This window comes from Caloenas nicobarica, chromosome 36 (genome assembly GCF_036013445.1).
Source record: "Caloenas nicobarica isolate bCalNic1 chromosome 36, bCalNic1.hap1, whole genome shotgun sequence".
NCBI lineage: Eukaryota > Metazoa > Chordata > Aves > Columbiformes > Columbidae > Caloenas > Caloenas nicobarica.
Genome location: NC_088280.1, coordinates 702,313 through 719,069, shown reverse-complemented (window position 1 = coordinate 719,069; position 16,757 = coordinate 702,313). Strand labels below are relative to the sequence as shown.

At 69.0% G+C, this 16,757-nt stretch overlaps 3 protein-coding genes across 4 annotated transcripts; 1 reads left to right on the top strand and 2 right to left on the bottom strand.

Annotated features, from left to right (window-relative positions):
• Positions 1-39: 39 nt before the first annotated feature.
• Positions 40-4,319, bottom strand: ATG4D (autophagy related 4D cysteine peptidase). The gene is made up of 11 exons (XM_065654990.1): positions 4,177-4,319; positions 3,296-3,379; positions 2,681-2,854; positions 2,502-2,593; positions 1,447-1,670; positions 1,308-1,372; positions 1,093-1,223; positions 916-994; positions 726-802; positions 524-637; positions 40-433 (listed from the first exon to the last, which is right to left on the bottom strand). The coding sequence occupies exons 1-11, from the start codon at positions 4,271-4,273 to the stop codon at positions 290-292; spliced, it is 1,281 nt and encodes a 426-aa protein (XP_065511062.1). The 5' UTR covers positions 4,274-4,319; the 3' UTR covers positions 40-289.
• Positions 4,320-5,014: 695 nt separating this feature from the next.
• On the bottom strand, positions 5,015-11,325 carry CRB3 (crumbs cell polarity complex component 3). 2 transcript variants are annotated; one of them, XM_065654950.1, is made up of 5 exons: positions 11,241-11,321; positions 9,632-9,869; positions 9,022-9,120; positions 8,399-8,466; positions 5,015-6,469 (listed from the first exon to the last, which is right to left on the bottom strand). In XM_065654950.1, exons 3-5 carry the CDS (start codon positions 9,080-9,082, stop codon positions 6,266-6,268), a joined length of 333 nt encoding a protein of 110 aa, XP_065511022.1. In that variant the 5' UTR covers positions 9,083-9,120; positions 9,632-9,869; positions 11,241-11,321; the 3' UTR covers positions 5,015-6,265. The 2 variants fall into 2 exon arrangements, with proteins under 2 accessions (XP_065511022.1, XP_065511023.1); XM_065654951.1 differs by lacking the exon at positions 9,632-9,869 and having other exon boundaries at positions 11,241-11,325.
• Positions 10,157-15,843, top strand: PLPPR2 (phospholipid phosphatase related 2). The gene is made up of 8 exons (XM_065654948.1): positions 10,157-10,343; positions 10,629-10,756; positions 11,205-11,393; positions 12,063-12,174; positions 13,002-13,264; positions 14,473-14,649; positions 15,355-15,483; positions 15,722-15,843. The coding sequence occupies exons 2-8, from the start codon at positions 10,694-10,696 to the stop codon at positions 15,752-15,754; spliced, it is 966 nt and encodes a 321-aa protein (XP_065511020.1). The 5' UTR covers positions 10,157-10,343; positions 10,629-10,693; the 3' UTR covers positions 15,755-15,843.
• The last annotated feature ends 914 nt before the right edge of the window (positions 15,844-16,757 follow it).

Sequence of the window (16,757 nt, the reverse complement as noted above, 5' to 3'; positions counted from 1 at the left end):
GACCACCAAAAAAATACCCTGTGACCCCCCCCGCAGCGCTCTGGTTCAAGTGTCTTTATTAATCTGAATGGGGAGGGGTGGACGAGGGGGGGTCCTGAGCGGAGCAATAAATAATCCCCCCTGCGCCACGAGCAGCCAAAAAACACCTTGATGGGGGGGAGGACGTGGCCCCCACCATATTTGGGGGGGGGGAGGGGGGTCCTGCAGTAGTGACCAAATCCCTGAGGGGGGGATCCCCGCGGCCCCCCCCAAACCGCGGGGGTTGATCCAGTGTCTTTGGGGGGGGGGTTCACAGGAAGACAAAATCCTCAGCGTTGGGTTTTTTGGGGCGTTTTCCAGGGCGGGGGGGGCACAGGGCGGGGGCGAAGGGCTCCGGGCCGGGACCCTCGGCCAGCGTGAAGATGGGGTGACACGCAGAGCGGGGGGCCAGGGCCTGCCGGGGGGGGGGACACGGGGTCACGGGGGGGGTGACGAGGTGGGGGGGACACCCCCAAACCGCCCCCTCCCACCCCCATGGACTCACCCGCTCCAGGTCGCGGCAAAAGGCGTCGGGGTCGGGGCCGCTGTAGAAGCCGATGGTGCAGCTGGGATCCATCTTCCCAAAGGGCATTTTCCGGGGGGAACCGCAATGGAACGACTTTTGGGGGGCAGGAAAATAATGGGGGGGGGCAGGACAATATTTCGGGGTTGGGCAGGCCCCCCCGGCCCCCCCGTTTTGCCCCCACCTGCAAAGGGAAGTTCTCCCGTGACGTGTCCACCGCGGGCTGGCAATAGTGGGGGTCCAGGTAGAGCAAGAAATCGTCTTGGCGGGGGGGAGAAAAACAGTTGGGGACCCCCCCCAACTTGTCTCCAAGGTCCCCAGCTTGTCCCCAAGGTGCCCCCCCAGCTTTGTCACCAAACCGCCCCCCCCGGTACCTTGGAATCCAACGAAATAAAGCGAGTGCCGGGGTTTGCCACCGATGATGCCGACGCAGGATTTGAGCTTCAGCAGCTCCTGGGGGGGGATGCGGGGGGGTTGGGGACACTGGGAGGTGTCTGGTGACACTGCGGGGGGGGCACAGTGGCCCTGGGACCCCCCCCTCCCCAATTCACCTTGAGACAATCCACGTAAACGGGGTTCAGGGTGTCCCCCCCGAGCCGCACCGGGACGAGGACGATGACGGCACGGGGGGGGCCGCCGGGGTCACCCCCCCGCGCCAGCGCTGCCACGTCCCCTTTGTAAACTGCAAAAATAATAAGGGGGGGGGTTAAAAAATAAAAAGAGGATTAAAAAAGAGTGGGGGGGGGGTCAATGCCCCAAATCGTACCCGTGCAATCCTGGGACACGTAAAGCGCGAGGCCGGGGGGGTCCGGGGACGTCTCCACCGCCCTCCTGCCGTGGGGGGGGGACGCAAAGTGAGTTTGGAGGGGTGGCAGCGCCCCCCGCGCCCCCCCCGCCCCGCTCACCGCAGGATGTGGGCGGCCAGCGCGGGGCCGTACCAATCCCCGGCCTTTTTGCCGGCGTTTTGCCCCAATTCCACCAGGCGGTGGATCCCGAACGGCGCCCGCGGGTGGTCGCTGAACCAGGCGACGATGGTTCGGTGGCGGCGCTCGGCGTCCCGGGGGGGCCGCGGACACAGCGGGGGGTCCTGTGTTGATCCCGGGGGGTCCCGCGTCCAGCCGGGGGGGTCCTGGGGATACAGCGGGGGGTCCCGTGTTGATCCCGGGGGGACCCGTGTCCATCCGGGGGGGTCCTGGGGACATCCCGGGGGGTCCTGTGTCCATCCCGGGGGTCCTGGGGACATCCCGGGGGGTCCCGTGTCCATCCGGGGAGGTCCTGGGGACATCCCGGGGGGTCCTGTGTCCATCCCGGGGGGGTCCTGGGGACATCCCGGGGGGACCCGTGTCCATCCCGGGGGGGTCCCGGGGACATCCCTGGGGGTCCTGTGTCCATCCCGGGGGTCCTGGGGACATGCCGGGGGGTCCCGTGTCCATCCGGGGGGGTCCTGGGGACACCCCTGGGGGTCCTGTGTCCATCCCGGGGGTCCTGGGGACATCCCGGGGGGTCCTGGGGACATCCGGGAGGAGTCTTGGGGACATCCCAAGGGGTCCTGGGGACACATCGAGGGATCCCGTCTCCATCCTGGGTGGTCTAGGGGACACCCGTGGGGGTCCCGTGTCCATCCCGGGGGTCCTGGGGACATGCCGGGGGGTCCCGTGTCCATCCCGGGGGGGGTCCTGGGGACATCCCGGGGGGTCCCGTGTCCATCCGGGGGGGTCCTGGGGACACCCCTGGGGGTCCTGTGTCCATCCCGGGGGTCCTGGGGACATCCCGGGGGGTCCTGGGGACATCCGGGAGAAGTCTTGGGGACATCCCAAGGGGTTCCGGGGACACATCGGGGGATCCCGTCTCCATCCTGGGTGGTCTTGGGGACACCCCTGGGGGTCCCATGTCCATCCCGGGGGTCCTGGGGACATCCCGGGGGGTCCCGTGTCCATCCGGGGGGGTCCTGGGGACACACCTGGGGGTCCCGTGTCCATCCCGGGGGGTCCCTGGGTCGCCGGGTTCCCGGCACCGGCTCCGTTTCCAGCGGCGCCTCCGGCCACGTCCAGTCTGGAACGGATATGGGGGGGGTTTGTCAGGGGTGGGGGTCTCAGGGTGTCCCCCCCCCAGGTTTTGGGGTGTCCCCCCTCCCCGTACCCCTGCCCAGCAGGTGCAGCACGAGCCCCTGGGCCAGCAGCATCTGGGCGCTGCGCAGGGTGCACCCCCAGCCGCAGTCGGTGCTCCAGGGGGGGCCCCCCAAAGACGGGAACCCCCGGCGGTACGTCAGCCAGAGCCGGGAGCCGAAATCCCGGCGGAAACGCTGCAGATCCTCTGCGGGGGGGACACAGGGGGTGAGAGACCCCCCTGAATCCCCCTGACCCCCCCCCAGAGCACCCCAAATCTCCCAGAGCCCCCCAAAGCCCCTGACCCTCCCCAGACCCCCATTGGTACATCGGCCAGAGCCGGGAGCTGAAATCCCAATGGAAACGTTGCGGATCCTCTGGGTGGGGGGGGGACAGGGGGTAAGAGACTCCCCCGGATCCCTCTGACCCCCCCAGAACCCCCCAAACCCCCCAGAGCCCCCCAAACCCCCCAAACCCCCACTGCTACATCAGCCAGAGCCGGGAGTTCAAATCCCACTGGAACCGCTGCAGCTCCTCTGGTAGGGGGGGGGGACAGGGGCTGGGAGACCCCCCCAAACCCCCCCAGGTCCCCCAAAACCCCCCGGGTCCCCCCAAGCCCCCCGGACCCCCCCGGGCCCCCCGTTCTCACCCTCGGCCCCCGGGCTGTACACCCGGCCCAGCAGGTGCAGGGGGGACACTTTGCTGAAATGGGTCTTGGGGCGCACGGACCAGCCTGGGGGGGAATGGGGGGGGGTCACTGGGGAGCCCCCCCCAACCCCCCCCCAAAACCGGGACCCCCCCACAGCCCATCCCAGGGACCCCCATCCCCACCCTGTGCTGGTCCCGCTGCCCCGGACCCCCCAGTTCCCCCCTCAGTCCCTCCAGAGACCCCCCAGTCCTCCCAGTTCTCCCAGTTCCCCCCAGTTCTCCCCGGGACCCCCCCAGTTCCCCCCAGTCCCCCTTGGGATCCCCCAGTTCCCCCCAGTTCCCCCCAGTTTCCTCAGGACCCCCCAGGGACCCCCCAGTCCCCCCAGGGACCCCCAGTTCCCCCCAGTTTCCTCAGGACCCCCCAGGGACCCCCCAGTCCCCCCCGGGACCCCCCCAGTCCCCCCAGTTCCCCCCAGGGACCCCCCAGCTCCTCACAGTTCCCTCAGGACCCCCCAGTTCCCTCAGGGACCCCCCAGGGACCCCCCAGCCCCCCCCGGGACCCCCCAGTTCCTCACAGTTCCCTCAGGACCCCCCAGGGACCCCCCAGTTCCCTCAGGACCCCCCAGCCCCCCCCCGGGAACCCCCAGCTCCTCACAGTCCCCCCAGTCCCTCTCGGGACCCCCCAGGGACCCCCCGGGACCCCCCTCGGTCCCCCCAGTCCCCCCCGTTCCCTCAGGACCCCCCAGTCCCATCCCGCTCCCACTGCCCCGGGCCCCCCAGCCCAGCCCAGCCCAGCCCAGCTCCCTGCGCCCCCCGGTCCCCCCGGGCCCCCCGGTCCCCCCGGTCCCCCCGGTCCCCCCGGTGCCCCCGGTGCCCCCGCACCGTATCGGACGCTGTTCCAGGCCGACAGGACCCGGCCCCGCACCCTCGTTCCCTCCGCAGCCCCGGGGACCCCCCCGGGGGCCCCCCCCGCGCTCATGGCGGCGGCGCGCGCGGCGGGGCGGGGCCCCGGGAGGGGGCGGGGCCCCGGGCCCGGGCGGTACCGGCGGCGCCGCCGCCATCTTGGTGACGGGCGGCGAGCGCCGGAAGCGGCGACGAGCGCCGGGCGGAAGTGGCGTCGAACGGAGGGCGGGGCGGAATTGGGGCGGGGGAGGGGGGCGGGGTGTGGGGGGGTGGTGGTGAGGTCGTCATGGTGACGGGGCGCGGCCTGGGGGGGGCACGGGGGGACAGGGACCCATAGAGGGACAGTGGGGGGACAGGGACCCCATAGAGTGACCCATAGAGGGACAGGGACCCATAGAGGGACAGTGGGGGGACAGGGACCCCATAGAGTGACCCATAGAGGGACAGGGACCCATAGAGGGACAGTGGGGGGGACAGGGACCCCAAAGAGTGACAGGGACCCCATAGAGTGACCCATAGAGGGACAGGGACCCATAGAGGGACAATGGGTGGGACAGGGACCCCATAGAGTGGCAGGGACCCCATAGAGTGACACTGGGGGGACAGGGACCCATAGAGTGACAGTGGGGGGGGACAGGGACAAGATCGAGGGACAGGGACCCATAGAGGGACCCTGGGGGGACAGGGACCCCCCGGGGTGACACTGGGGGTGTCCCTGGCGCAGCTGCCACCACCGTTTTTTGAGGGTTTTATTTCAAAAATAGAATATTATAGAAATTTCGTGTGTGTGTGTGTGTCCCCTCCCAACCCCCGCCCCCCCAGCACAGTCCGGGCACCGTGCGAGAGTCCTCGTGCGAGACGCCCCCCCGGCCTCGTGCAAGAGCCTCGTGCAAAGCGGGGGGACGATGCGCCCCTCGTGCAAGACGCTCCTGGCCGTGGTGCAAGAGCCTCGTGCAAGGCTGAGGTTCGAGTGTCGTGCAACATCCTCGTGCGAGGCCCTTGTGCAAGGCGGGGGGGCATGTACAACATGCCCCTCGTGCAAGATGCTCCCAGCCGTCGTGCAAGAGCCTCGTGTGAGATCCTCGCACGAGGCCATGGTGCAAGAGGCTCGTGCGAGATCCTCGTGCGAGATCCTCGTGCAAGGCGGGGGGAACGTACGACACGCTCCTTGTGTGAGATGCTCCCGGCTGTTGTGCAAGAGCCTCATTCAAGAGCCTCGTGTGAGACCACGGTCCGAGTCTCGCGCACGCTCCTCATGCAAGACGCTTGTGCAAGAGCCTCATGCAAGGCCGCAGTTCAAGTCTTGTGCGAGGCCCTTGTGCAAGACCCTTGTGCAAGAGCCTCGTGTGAGGCCGCAGTTTGATCCTCGTGCGCGCTCCTCGTGCGCGGCGGGGGTTGCCACGTACGCCGCTCTCCTCGTGCAAGGCCGCAGGTCGAGTCTCGTTCATGTTCCTTGTGCAAGACCCTTGTGCAAGAGCCTCATGCGAGGCCGCGGTTCGAGTCTCGTGCAAGAGCCTCATTCAAGAGCCTGGTGCGAGGCCACGGTTTGATCCTTGTGCAAGGCGGGGGGGCCACGTACGCTGCTCTCCTCGTACGAGGCCCTGGTGCGAGACCCTTGTGCAAGAGCGTCGTGCAAGAGCCTCGCGGAAGAGTCTGGTGCGAGGCCGTGGTTCGAGTCTCGTGCGCGCTCCTCATGCGAGACCCTTGTTCAAGACCCTCATGCAAGAGCCTCGTGCAAGAGTCTCATGCAAGGCCTTGGTGCAAGGCCCTTGTGCGAGAGCCTCGTGCAAGAACACAAGAACCTTTTGCAAGAGCCTCGTGCAAGAGTCTCATGCAAGGCCTTGGTGCAAGGCCCTTGTGCGAGAGCCTCGTGCAAGAACGCAAGAACCTTTTGCAAGACCCTTGTGCTAGAGCCTCGTGCAAGAACGCAAGAACCTTTTGCAAGACCCTGGTGCAAGAGCCTCGTGCAAGAGCCTGTTGCGAGGCAGCGGGTCGCTCCTCGTGCGCGCTCCTCGTGCGGGGGGCTCGCCGGGGCCTCTCCTCGGGGGGCGGGCGCGGGTTTCGGGGTTCAGATGAGCCTCTCCTCGGGGGGCAGGCGCAGGGGCGGGTTTTGGGGGCCCCCCCGTGCCCCCGCCTGCTCCTCGCGGCTGGGCCGGTACGAGCCCTCGGTTCGGCGCCGCTCGCGCAGCCGCAGCAGCAGCAGCACCAGCAGCACCAGCAGCGCCAGCGCCGCCAGCGCCCCCAGCACCGCCAGCACCACCGCCACCGGCACCTGTGGGAAACGGGGAGCCCCAAAGGTCAGGGGGAGCCCCCAAAGGTCAGGGGAACCCCCCAAAGGTCAGGGGGACACCCTGGGGACACCCCGAGGATGAGGGGAAGCCCCGAAGGTCACAGGGAAGCCCCAAAGATTGGGGGAAACTCAAAGGCCAGGGGGAGCCCCGAAGGTCAGGGGGAAGCCCCAAAGGTCATGGGGACACCCCAAAGGTCAGGGGGAACCCCCAAACGTCGGGGGACACCCCAAAGGACATGGGGAAGCCCCAAAGATTGGGGGAAGCCCCAAAGGTCAGTGGAACCCCCAAAGGTCAGGGGGACACCCTGGGGACACCCCAAAGATGAGGGGAAGCCCTGAACGTCATGGGGAAGCCCCGAAGGTCAGGGGGAAGCCCCGAAGGTCAGGGGGACACCCCAAAGGTCAGGGGCAACCCCAAAGGTCAGGGGGAAGCCCCAAAGATTGGGGGAAACCCAAAGATCGGGGGAACCCCCAAAGGTCAGGGGGAGCCCCAAAGGTCAGGAGGACACCCCAAAGCCCTTGGGGACACCCCAAAGGTCAGGGGGAGCCCCAAAGGTCATGGGGAACCCCCAAAGGTCAGGGGGACACCCCAAAGGTCAGGGGGACACACCAAACTCCCCAAGAGGCCTTGGGGACCCCCAAACCCCCCAGGACACCCTGGGAACACCCCCAAAGCCCTGGGGATCCCCTCAAAGCTCCTGGGGACCCCCCCAACCCCCCCAGGACATCTTGGGGCCCTTGGGGAACCCCCAAACCCCAAGGGATACCCTGGGGACCCCCCAAAGCCCATAGGGACCCCCCAAACCCCAAGGGATACCCTGGGGACCCCCCAAAGCCCATAGGGACCCCCCAAAACCCCAAGGGATACCCTGGGGACCCCCCAAAGCCCATAGGGACCCCCCAAACCCCAAGGGATACCCTGGGGACCCCCCAAAGCCCATAGGGACCCCCTCAAACCCCAAGGGATACCCTGGGGACCCCCCAAAGCCCATAGGGACCCCCCAAAACCCCAAGGGATACCCTGGGGACCCCCCAAAGCCCATAGGGACCCCCTCAAACCCCAAGGAACACCCTGGGGACCCCCCAAAGCCCATAGGGACCCCCCCAAACCCCAAGGGATACCCTGGGGACCCCCCAAAGCCCATAGGGACCCCCCAAACCCCAAGGGATACCCTGGGGACCCCCCAAAGCCCATAGGGACCCCCTCAAACCCCAAGGAACACCCTGGGGACCCCCCAAAGCCCATAGGGACCCCCCAAACCCCAAGGGATACCCTGGGGACCCCCCAAAGCCCATAAGGACCCCCTCAAACCCCAAGGGATACCCTGGGGACCCCCCAAAGCCCATAGGGACCCCCCCAAACCCCAAGGGATACCCTGGGGACCCCCCAAAGCCCATAGGGACCCCCCAAAACCCCAAGGGATACCCTGGGGACCCCCCAAAGCCCATAGGGACCCCCTCAAACCCCAAGGGATACCCTGGGGACCCCCCAAAGCCCATAGGGACCCCCCAAACCCCAAGGGATACCCTGGGGACCCCCCAAAGCCCATAGGGACCCCCCCAAACCCCAAGGGATACCCTGGGGACCCCCCAAAGCCCATAGGGACCCCCTCAAACCCCAAGGAACACCCTGGGGACCCCCCAAAGCCCATAGGGACCCCCTCAAACCCCAAGGGATACCCTGGGGACCCCCCAAAGCCCATAGGGACCCCCCCAAACCCCAAGGGATACCCTGGGGACCCCCCAAAGCCCATAGGGACCCCCTCAAACCCCAAGGAACACCCTGGGGACCCCCCAAAGCCCATAGGGACCCCCTCAAACCCCAAGGAACACCCTGGGGACCCCCCAAAGCCCATAGGGACCCCCTCAAACCCCAAGGGATACCCTGGGGACCCCCCAAAGCCCACTCACCGAGAGGCCCCCCCCACCAGTGGGGTCTGTGCTGTTACTGGGGCTGCTACTGGTCACACTGGGAGAGGCTGGGAATGAAATGGGGGGGATCACAGGGGGAACCCAGGCGTCCGGGCCCCCCCCCATCCACCTGTTGACGCCCAATGTTGAGTCACAGCCCCACCCTGTCCCGGCACCCCAAACCGGCCTCGTACCCCCCGGGAGGGACCCAGGCGTCCGGGGACATCCCAACACCCCCAGGGAGGGACCCAGGCGTCCAGGGACACCCCAACTCCCCCCCCAAATACGTACAGAAGGAACCCAGGCATCCGGGCCACACAAAAATAACACCCGTGGGAAAGGGACCCAGGCGTTCGGGCCCCATAACATCCCGAGTGGAGGGACCCAGGCGTTCAGGTCCCACAGAACACATGTAACTGAGGGGACCCAGGCGTCCGGGCCCCACATATGGCCTCTCCCCCAGGGGACCCAGGCGTCCGGGCCCCCCTTATGGCCTCCTCCATGAGGGACCCAGGCGTCCGGGCCGCACATAACCCTCCTTGGGATGGACCCAGGAGTCCGGGCCTCCCATATGCCCCCCTCCCCAAGAGGGACCCAGGTGTCCGGGCCCCCCAGGTACGTACTCTGGGCCAGGGCCAGGCAGGGCAGGGCCACGGCCAGGGCGAGTTGGGGGGCACCCCCCATGGCGGGGTGTCGGCGGGGGGGCCCCGGGGCTCCTGCGGCTGTGGGGACACGGTCAGGACCCCCCGAGACCCCCCTGGGACCCCCCAGACTCCCATAGAACCCCCTAAACCCGCGACCCCCCCAGACACCCCCAAAAACCCCCTGGATCCCCCCAAAACCCCCCAGACACCCCTGGGACGCCCCCTAGAAACCCCGAGACCCCCCCCAAAAGCCCCCAGACACCCCTGGGACCCTCCAGACTTCCATGGGACCCCCCCAAACCCCCCTGGGACCCCTCAGATACCCCACGGGACCCCCTTCCAGCACCCCCTGGGACCCCCCCCAAACTCCCCTGGGACCCTCTGGTTGCCCCCACCCCCCCCTCGGGACACCCCCAGCCCCTCCCTGTGACCCCCAACCTACCCCACCCCACCGGGGACCCAGGAGTTCTGCCCCACCCCCCCCTCCACCTCGGGAGGGACCCAGGCGTCCGGGCCGGGGTCAAGGTCCGCGGGGGGGGGGAGGGGATGTGTGGGGGGGTCCCCGTGCGGGGGGAGGGGCGGCGCTCACCCGTTCCGCTCCCGTCGGTTCCGGCCGCTCCGGCCCCACTCCCGCCCACGTGACCCCGGCCCCGCCCTCCCGCACCTGGGCGCGCGGCGGCCCCGCCCACACCTGGCGGGCGGTGAGCGGGGGGCGGAGCTTGGGGAGGGGGGCGGAGCTAGTTGCCGAGGGGGGCGGGGTTTGTTGCGGAGGGGCGGAGCTTGTTGCGGAGGGGCGGAGCTTAGGGCGGAGGGGGCGGAGCGCGCACCTGCTGTGGCCCCGCCCCCTTAGGCACCTGCTGCGCCCCGCCCCTCGCGCATGCGCGCTGCGCGGGCGGCTCGGACGCCTGGGTCCCTGTGCTGCGCCCCCCGCCCCCCCCAAAAAAAAGAAAAGAGGGGACCCAGGCGTCCGAGAGGGACCCAGGCGTCCTGGGGGGGATCCAGGTGTCCGGCCCCCCCCCCCCGCATCCCCCCGGCCACATTGTTCCCCCCCCCCCTCAAAGCACTGGGCCCCGCACGCCTGGGTCCCTTGTGGGGGGGTCTCCCGGACGCCTGGGTCCCCCCATTGCCGCAGAGGGGGGAGGGGCACGCCCGGACGCCTGGGTCCCGACGGCATCCAATCAGCGGCCACCGCCCCCGCCTCTCCCCCCTCCCCCCCCCGCGATATCGCGATGTCTCTGTCGCGACAGCGGCCCCGCCTCCCTGCGGCCCCCCCGGCCATGGCGGCGGCGTGAAGGAGGAGGGTGAGCCCGGGGGGACCCAGGCGTCCGAGGGACCCAGGCGTCCGGGGGCGGGGTCATGGGGGGGGGAACCTTTATTGGGGGGGGGCGGGTCACAGAGGGGACCCAGGAGTCCGAGGGATGGTGGAGGTCGAGGCGGGGAAAGGGACCCAGGCGTCCGGGAGAATGGGGGGGGGGTCATGGGGGAGGGCACGGAGGGAACCCCGGCGTCCGGGGTGGGGGGGGTAGAGGATGAGGGGGGGGTCGGGGGGGTGGGTGTGGCACTGACACCCCCGCCCCCCCCCCCAGCGCGTGCTTCGACCCCCCCCAGCCCGAGGGTCCCGGGGTGGCCCCCCCGTGTCCCCCCCCCCGCCATGGCGACCCCCCGGCGGGAGAAACGCGGCGGCTCCATCGTCCCCTGCTGCCTGTTCGTGGAGGTACAGGGGGGGTCACAGCGGGTACCCCCCCGGGGAACCCCCCCCGAACGCCTGGGTCCCCTGCCTGTCCCTGGGCAGGGGGGGCACTTGGGTTCCCCCAGGTCCCCTCTGTGATATTGGGGGGTGACAAAAGGGTTGGGGGGGGTTGAACCCCCGTGCTGGGGTTTGGGGGGGTCCCATCATGCGCCCCCCCCCCCCCCCCCCCGAGTTGGGGTTTGGGGGATCCCAAGTGTGTGTCCCCCCCCATGAGGGGGGGTCGGAGTCCCTGGGGTCCCTATGCTGCGATTTGGGGGTCCCATCACTTGTGTCCCCATCCCTGGCTCTGGGGGGGGGTCCCATCAATTGTGTCCCCATCCCTGGCTCTGGGCGGGGGGGTCCCACCACTTGTGTCCCCATCCCTGGCTCTGGGGGGGTCCCAGCCGCGCCCCGGGGGGGTCTGTCCCCCCAGCTGTCCATCCTGGGGGGCACGGCGGCCCTCGCGTACCAGCTGGAGTTCACGGACGCGTTCCCGGTGCACGACGGCGGGTTCTTCTGCCGCGACCCCGCCTATGGCCGCCCCTACCCCGGCCCCCCCGCCGCCAGCCGTGCCCCCCCCGCGCTGGTCTACGCGCTCGTCACCGCCGTGCCCGTCCTCATCGTGAGGGGGGGCCGGGGGGGCCTAAAGGGTCCCTTGGGGGGTCACTAAGGGGGCTGGGGGGGTAAAGGGGGTCCCTGGGGAGTCTGGGGGGGTCCTGAGGGGGTCACTAAGGGGGCTGGGTGGGGTAAAGGGGGTCCCTGGGGGGTCCCTTGGGGGTCTGGGGGGCTCCTAAAGGGTCTCTTGGGGGGTCACTAAGGGGGCTGGGGGGGTAAAGGGGGTCCCTGGGGATCCTAAGGGGGTCACTAAGGGGGCTGGGGGGGGTCACTAAGGGGGCTGGGGGGGTAAAGGGGGTTCCTGGGGGGCCAGGAGGGGCCTAAAGGGTCTCTTGGGGGGGTCACTAAAGGGGCTGGGGGGGTAAAGGGGGTCCCTGGGGAGTCTGGGGGGGTCCTGAGGGGGTCACTAAGGGGGCTGGAGGGGTCCTAAGGGGGCTGGGGGGGGCAAAGGGACTTTGAGGGTCTGGAGGGGGTCCCTGAGGGGTGTTTGGGGGGGTCTGGGGGGTCCCTGAGGGGTGTTTGGGGGGGTCCCTGGGGGGTGTTTGGGGGGGGTCCCTGGGGGTGTTTGGGGGCGTCCCTGGGAGGTCCTTGGGGGGGGCTCTGGGAGGGCCTGGGGGGTCCCTGGGGATGTTTGGGGGGGTCCCTGGGGGGTCCCAGCACTGACGTGTCTGTGCAGATGACGCTGGGGGAGCTGCTGGGGGGGCCCCGGGGGGGCCGCGCCCCCCCCGCCCTGTGGGGCCAGCGCTGCTGCCGGGGGGGGGCCCTGCGGCGCCTGCTGCGCTTCCTGGGTGAGGGGGGGCCGGGGGTAAATGAGGGGCCGGGGGGGGCAGATGGGGGGGGCAAATGGGGGGCTCTAGGGGTAAGTGGGGGGGGCTGGGGGTAAATGGGGGGGGGAGGCCAAATGGGAGGGCAGGGGCAAAAAGGGGGGGCAATAAGGGTGGGGGGCACCTTGTTTTGCCCCACATAACCCCCTATTTGCCCCCCCCACCCCCCCCATATTTTGCCCCCTCTCGCCTAATTTTCCCCCTTTTGCCCCCCCCAATTTGCCCCCTGCCTCCCCAACCCCCCCATATTTTGCCCCCCTCCCCTAATTTCCCCCAATTTGCCCCCTCCCTCCCCAACCCCCCCATTTTTTGCCCCCTCTCCCCTAATTTCCCCTTTTACCCCCCCCAATTTACCCCCTCCCTCCCCAACCCCCCCATATTTTGCCCCCCTCCCCTAATTTCCCCCTTTGCCCCCCCAACTTACCCCCTCCCTCCCCAATCCCCCCATTTTTTTGCCCACTCTCCCCTAATTTCCCCCCTTTCCCCCCCAATTTGCCCCATTCCCTCCCCAACCCCCCCATTTTTTGCCCCCCTCCCTAATTCCCCCTTTTGCCCCCCCAATTTGCTCCCTCCCTCCCCAATCCCCCCATTTTTTGCCCCCTCCCTAATTCCCCCTTTTGCCCCCCCAATTTGCTCCCTCCCTCCCCAACCCCCCCATTTTTTGCCCCCTCTCGCCTAATTTCCCCTTTTGCCCCCCCAAATTTGCCCCATTCCCCCCCATTTTTTGCCCCCTCCCCTAATTCCCCCCTTTTACCCCCCCAACTTGCCCCCCCCCCCGTTTGCCCCCCCAGGCGTGTTCTCCTTCGGCCTCCTGGCCACCGCCATCTTCGCCAACGCGGGGCAGGTGGTGACGGGGGCCCCCGCCCCCCACTTTCTGGCCGTCTGTCGCCCCAACTACAGCGCCCTGGGCTGCGCCCCCCCCGCCGCCCCCCCCCGCTTCGTGCCCCCCGGGGGGGCTCCCTGCGCCGGGGACCCCCCCTTGGTGGCGGCCGCCAGACGGGCCTTTCCCTGCAAGGAGGCGGCGCTGGGGGCCTACGCGGGGGCCTTCGCCGGGGTGGGGGCACGGGCGGAATTGGGGGGGAAATGGGGGGAAATGGGCAAATTGGGGGGGTTGTGGGGGTTATGGGGGGGCTACAGGGGGTTATGGGGGGCTATAGGGGGATTTGGGGGGGCTACAGGTGGGTTATGGGGGGCTATAGGGGGATTTGGGGGGGCTACAGGGGGTTATGGGGGCTATAGGGGGATTTGGGGGGGCTACAGGTGGGTTATGGGGGCTATAGGGGGATTTGGGGGGGCTACAGGTGGGTTATGGGGGGCTATAGGGGGATTTGGGGGGGCTACAGGGGGTTATGGGGGGATTTGGGGGGGCTACAGGGGGTTACGGGGGACTATAGGGGGATTTGGGGGGGCTACAGGGGGTTATGGGGGGATTTGGGGGGGCTACAGGGGGTTACGGGGGACTATAGGGGGATTTGGGGGGGCTACAAGGGGTTATGGGGGGCTATAGGGGGATTTGGGGGGGTTATGGGGGGCTATAGGGAAATTTGGGGGGGCTACAGGTGGGTTATGGGGGGCTATAGGGGGTTATAGGGGGGATTTGGGGCCTTCGTGGAGGTGGGGGCAAGGGGGAAATGGGGGAAAATGGGCAAATTGGGGGGGTTGTGGGGGTTATGGGGGGGCTACAGGGGACGTATGGGGGGGTTATGGGGGGTCTTGGGGTGAAATAGGGGAGTTTGGGGGGGCTACAGGGGGGATTTGGGGCCTTCACCAGGGTGGGAGTCTGAGAGGTTTTGGGGGGAAATCGGGGAGAAATGGGCAAAGCGGGGGGGTCAAGTGGCTCTATGGGGGGCAGTGGGTTATTTGGGGGTGCCCAGGGGGTTTTGGGGGGGTCCCTGGGGGGGTTCTCTGCAGGTTTGGGGGTGCCCAGGGGTGTTTTGGGGGTCCCTTTGGGTTTGGGGGGTCCCTGTGGGTTTGGGGGTGCCCAGGGCTGTTTTGGGGTCCCTGTGGGTTTGGGGATCCCTGTAGGTTTGGGGGTGCTCGGGGGTGTTTTGGGGGGTCACTGTGAGTTTGGGGGGTCCCTGTGGGTCTGGGGGTGCTCAGGGGGTGTTGGGGAGTCCCTGTGGGTTTGGGGGTGCACAGGGGTGTTTTGGGGGGGTCCCTGTGGATTCGAGGGGTCCCTGTGGGTTTAGGGTTGCCGGGGGGTGTTTTGGGGGGTCCCTGTGGGTTTTGGGGTGGCCGGGGGGTGACGCTGCCCCCCCTCAGCTGTACGTGACGCTGGCCTGGCGGGGGGGGGGCTCCCGGCTGGCCAAGCCAGCGGCGGTTTTGGGGTTCGCGGCCCCCCCGTTCCTGCTGGGGGCCCTGCGGGTGGCCGAGCACCGCAACCACTGGGGGGACGTGCTGGCCGGATTCCTCACCGGCACCGCCATTGCCGCCTTCCTGGTGAGCACCCCGAAAACGGGGGGGTCCCCAAAACACCCCCCCAGGACCCTGACACCCCCCTGGGCACCCCAAACCCCCCTGGGGGTCCCCAAATCCCCCCCAGGGTCCCCAAGATCCCCAATCTCCCATGGGGCTTCCTCACTGGCACTGCCATCGTCACCTTCCTGGTGAGCACCCCGAAAATGGGGGGGTCCCCAACACCCCCCTGGGCACCCCGACACCCCCCTGGGGGTCCCCAACACCCCCCCAATATCCCAAGTCCTCCCTGGACCGCAAAATCTTCCTTACCAGCACCACCATTGCCGCCTTCCTGGTGAGCACCCCAAAAACGGGGGGGTCCCCAAAACCCCCTGGGACCTTGACACCCCCCTGGGCATCCCGGACCCCCCTTGGGGGTCCCCAAAACCTGCCCCCAGGCCCCAAACACCCTCCCAAATTCTGTCTCTGGCCCCCCTGACCCCCCTAAGCAGCTCCAGGAACCCCTGAAATCTCCTGGGGATCCCCAAATGTCTGGGGACCCCTCCCCACCACCCCAGGACCCCCCGGAACCTCCACCCCTCCCAACACCCCAAGACCTCCCCTCAGGGCTCCCCCAAACTCACCCAGAACCCCCAACCTGCCCTGTGACCCCCTATTTCCCCCTGAGAACCCCTTGACCCCCCCATAACCCCAAGGGCCCCCCCAAAATCCTACTGCCCCCCCCAGGTGACCTGCGTGGTTGGGAACTTCCAGAGCACGGGGGGGTCGGGGAGGGGGGGCGGGGGGGGCCCCCTGAGGGCCCCCCAGGAGCTGCCCCCCTCCCAGCCCCCCCTGGAGGAGATCAGCGTCACCCAGGTGAGGGGGGGGCACCCCAAAACCGGGAGGGGGGGGCACCCCAACCCCATGGGGGGGGCACCGCAAAACTGGGGGAGTTATGGGGGGGGTCATGAGCTCTTTGCGGGGACCCCGGCCCCATGAGTGGGGGCACTGAGCCCCATAGAGGGGTGGGGGGGGACCCCAATATTCTGGGGGTGCTGGGGGGGGCAGAGGGGGCCGTGCAGCCCGCAGACCCCCCCTCCTGTGTCCCCCCCAGGCGCGTCGTGCCGAGTTCCCAGCTGTCACCTGAGTGTCCCCCCACACGTTGAGGGGGGACCCCGACACTGCGGGGGGGGCGGGAATTGTCACCCCCCCTTGTACGAGTGTCATGAGCATGTGGAGGGGAGGGGACACAAAGGGGACAGTCCCCACGGGGAGGGTGGGGGGGACACACGCTGTGACATGGCGGGGGGGAATAAAGTGGCTGCGTGTGACGTCCCTGCGTCTGTATGGGGGGGGCTATAGGGGACATGGGGGGGGCTATAGCGAATATGGGGGGGGTTATGGGGCATAGGGGTTGTCCATAGGGCTGTGGGGTATCTATAGGGGCTGGGGGGATCTATAGGGCTGTGGGGTGTCTATAGGGGCTGGGAGTGCCAGCCAATAGGGCGGGAAGGGCGTGTCCACAACCCACGTGCCCGCAGGGCTCCTATAGGATGCCCATAAGGCCCTTATGGGGGCGCGGGAGGGGTCCAGGGGGCGTGGCCAGGAGAAGGGGCGGAGCGTTTGGGGGGCGGGGCTTGTTGCGGGCGTCTCCCGCTCCCCCGAGGCCACGCCCCCCGGACTGCGGCGGGGTGGAGCCAGGAGAAGGGGCGGGGCGTCCGTGGGCGGGGCTGGGCTGGGGGCGTGTCCTGCCCCAGGCCCCGCCCCCTCGGACTGCGGCGGGGCGGGCGGCGGCTCCGGCAGCGGCGGCGGCGGTGAGTGGGGCGGGGGGGCCGGGGGCTATAGGAGGGACCTATGGCCGGGCCGGACGGGGAGGGGGGAGGCCTGTGCACGGGGCCTATAGGAGCGACCTATAGCTGGGGCCTGTGGGAAGCCGATAGGAGGGGCCCTATGGCCGGGCCGTGGGGCTGCATCGCGCCGTGTGGGGCCGCACGCCCTATAGCGGAGCCCCTGGGGGCGGGCAGCACCTATGGAGCCCCTATAGAGCGGGGATGGGAGGGGGGAGCTGACCGCGGTGCTGAAAGGGGCGGGGCAGCCCCGGACGCCTGGTTTCCCCCCGGATGCCTGGGTTCCCCCGGATGCCTGGGTCC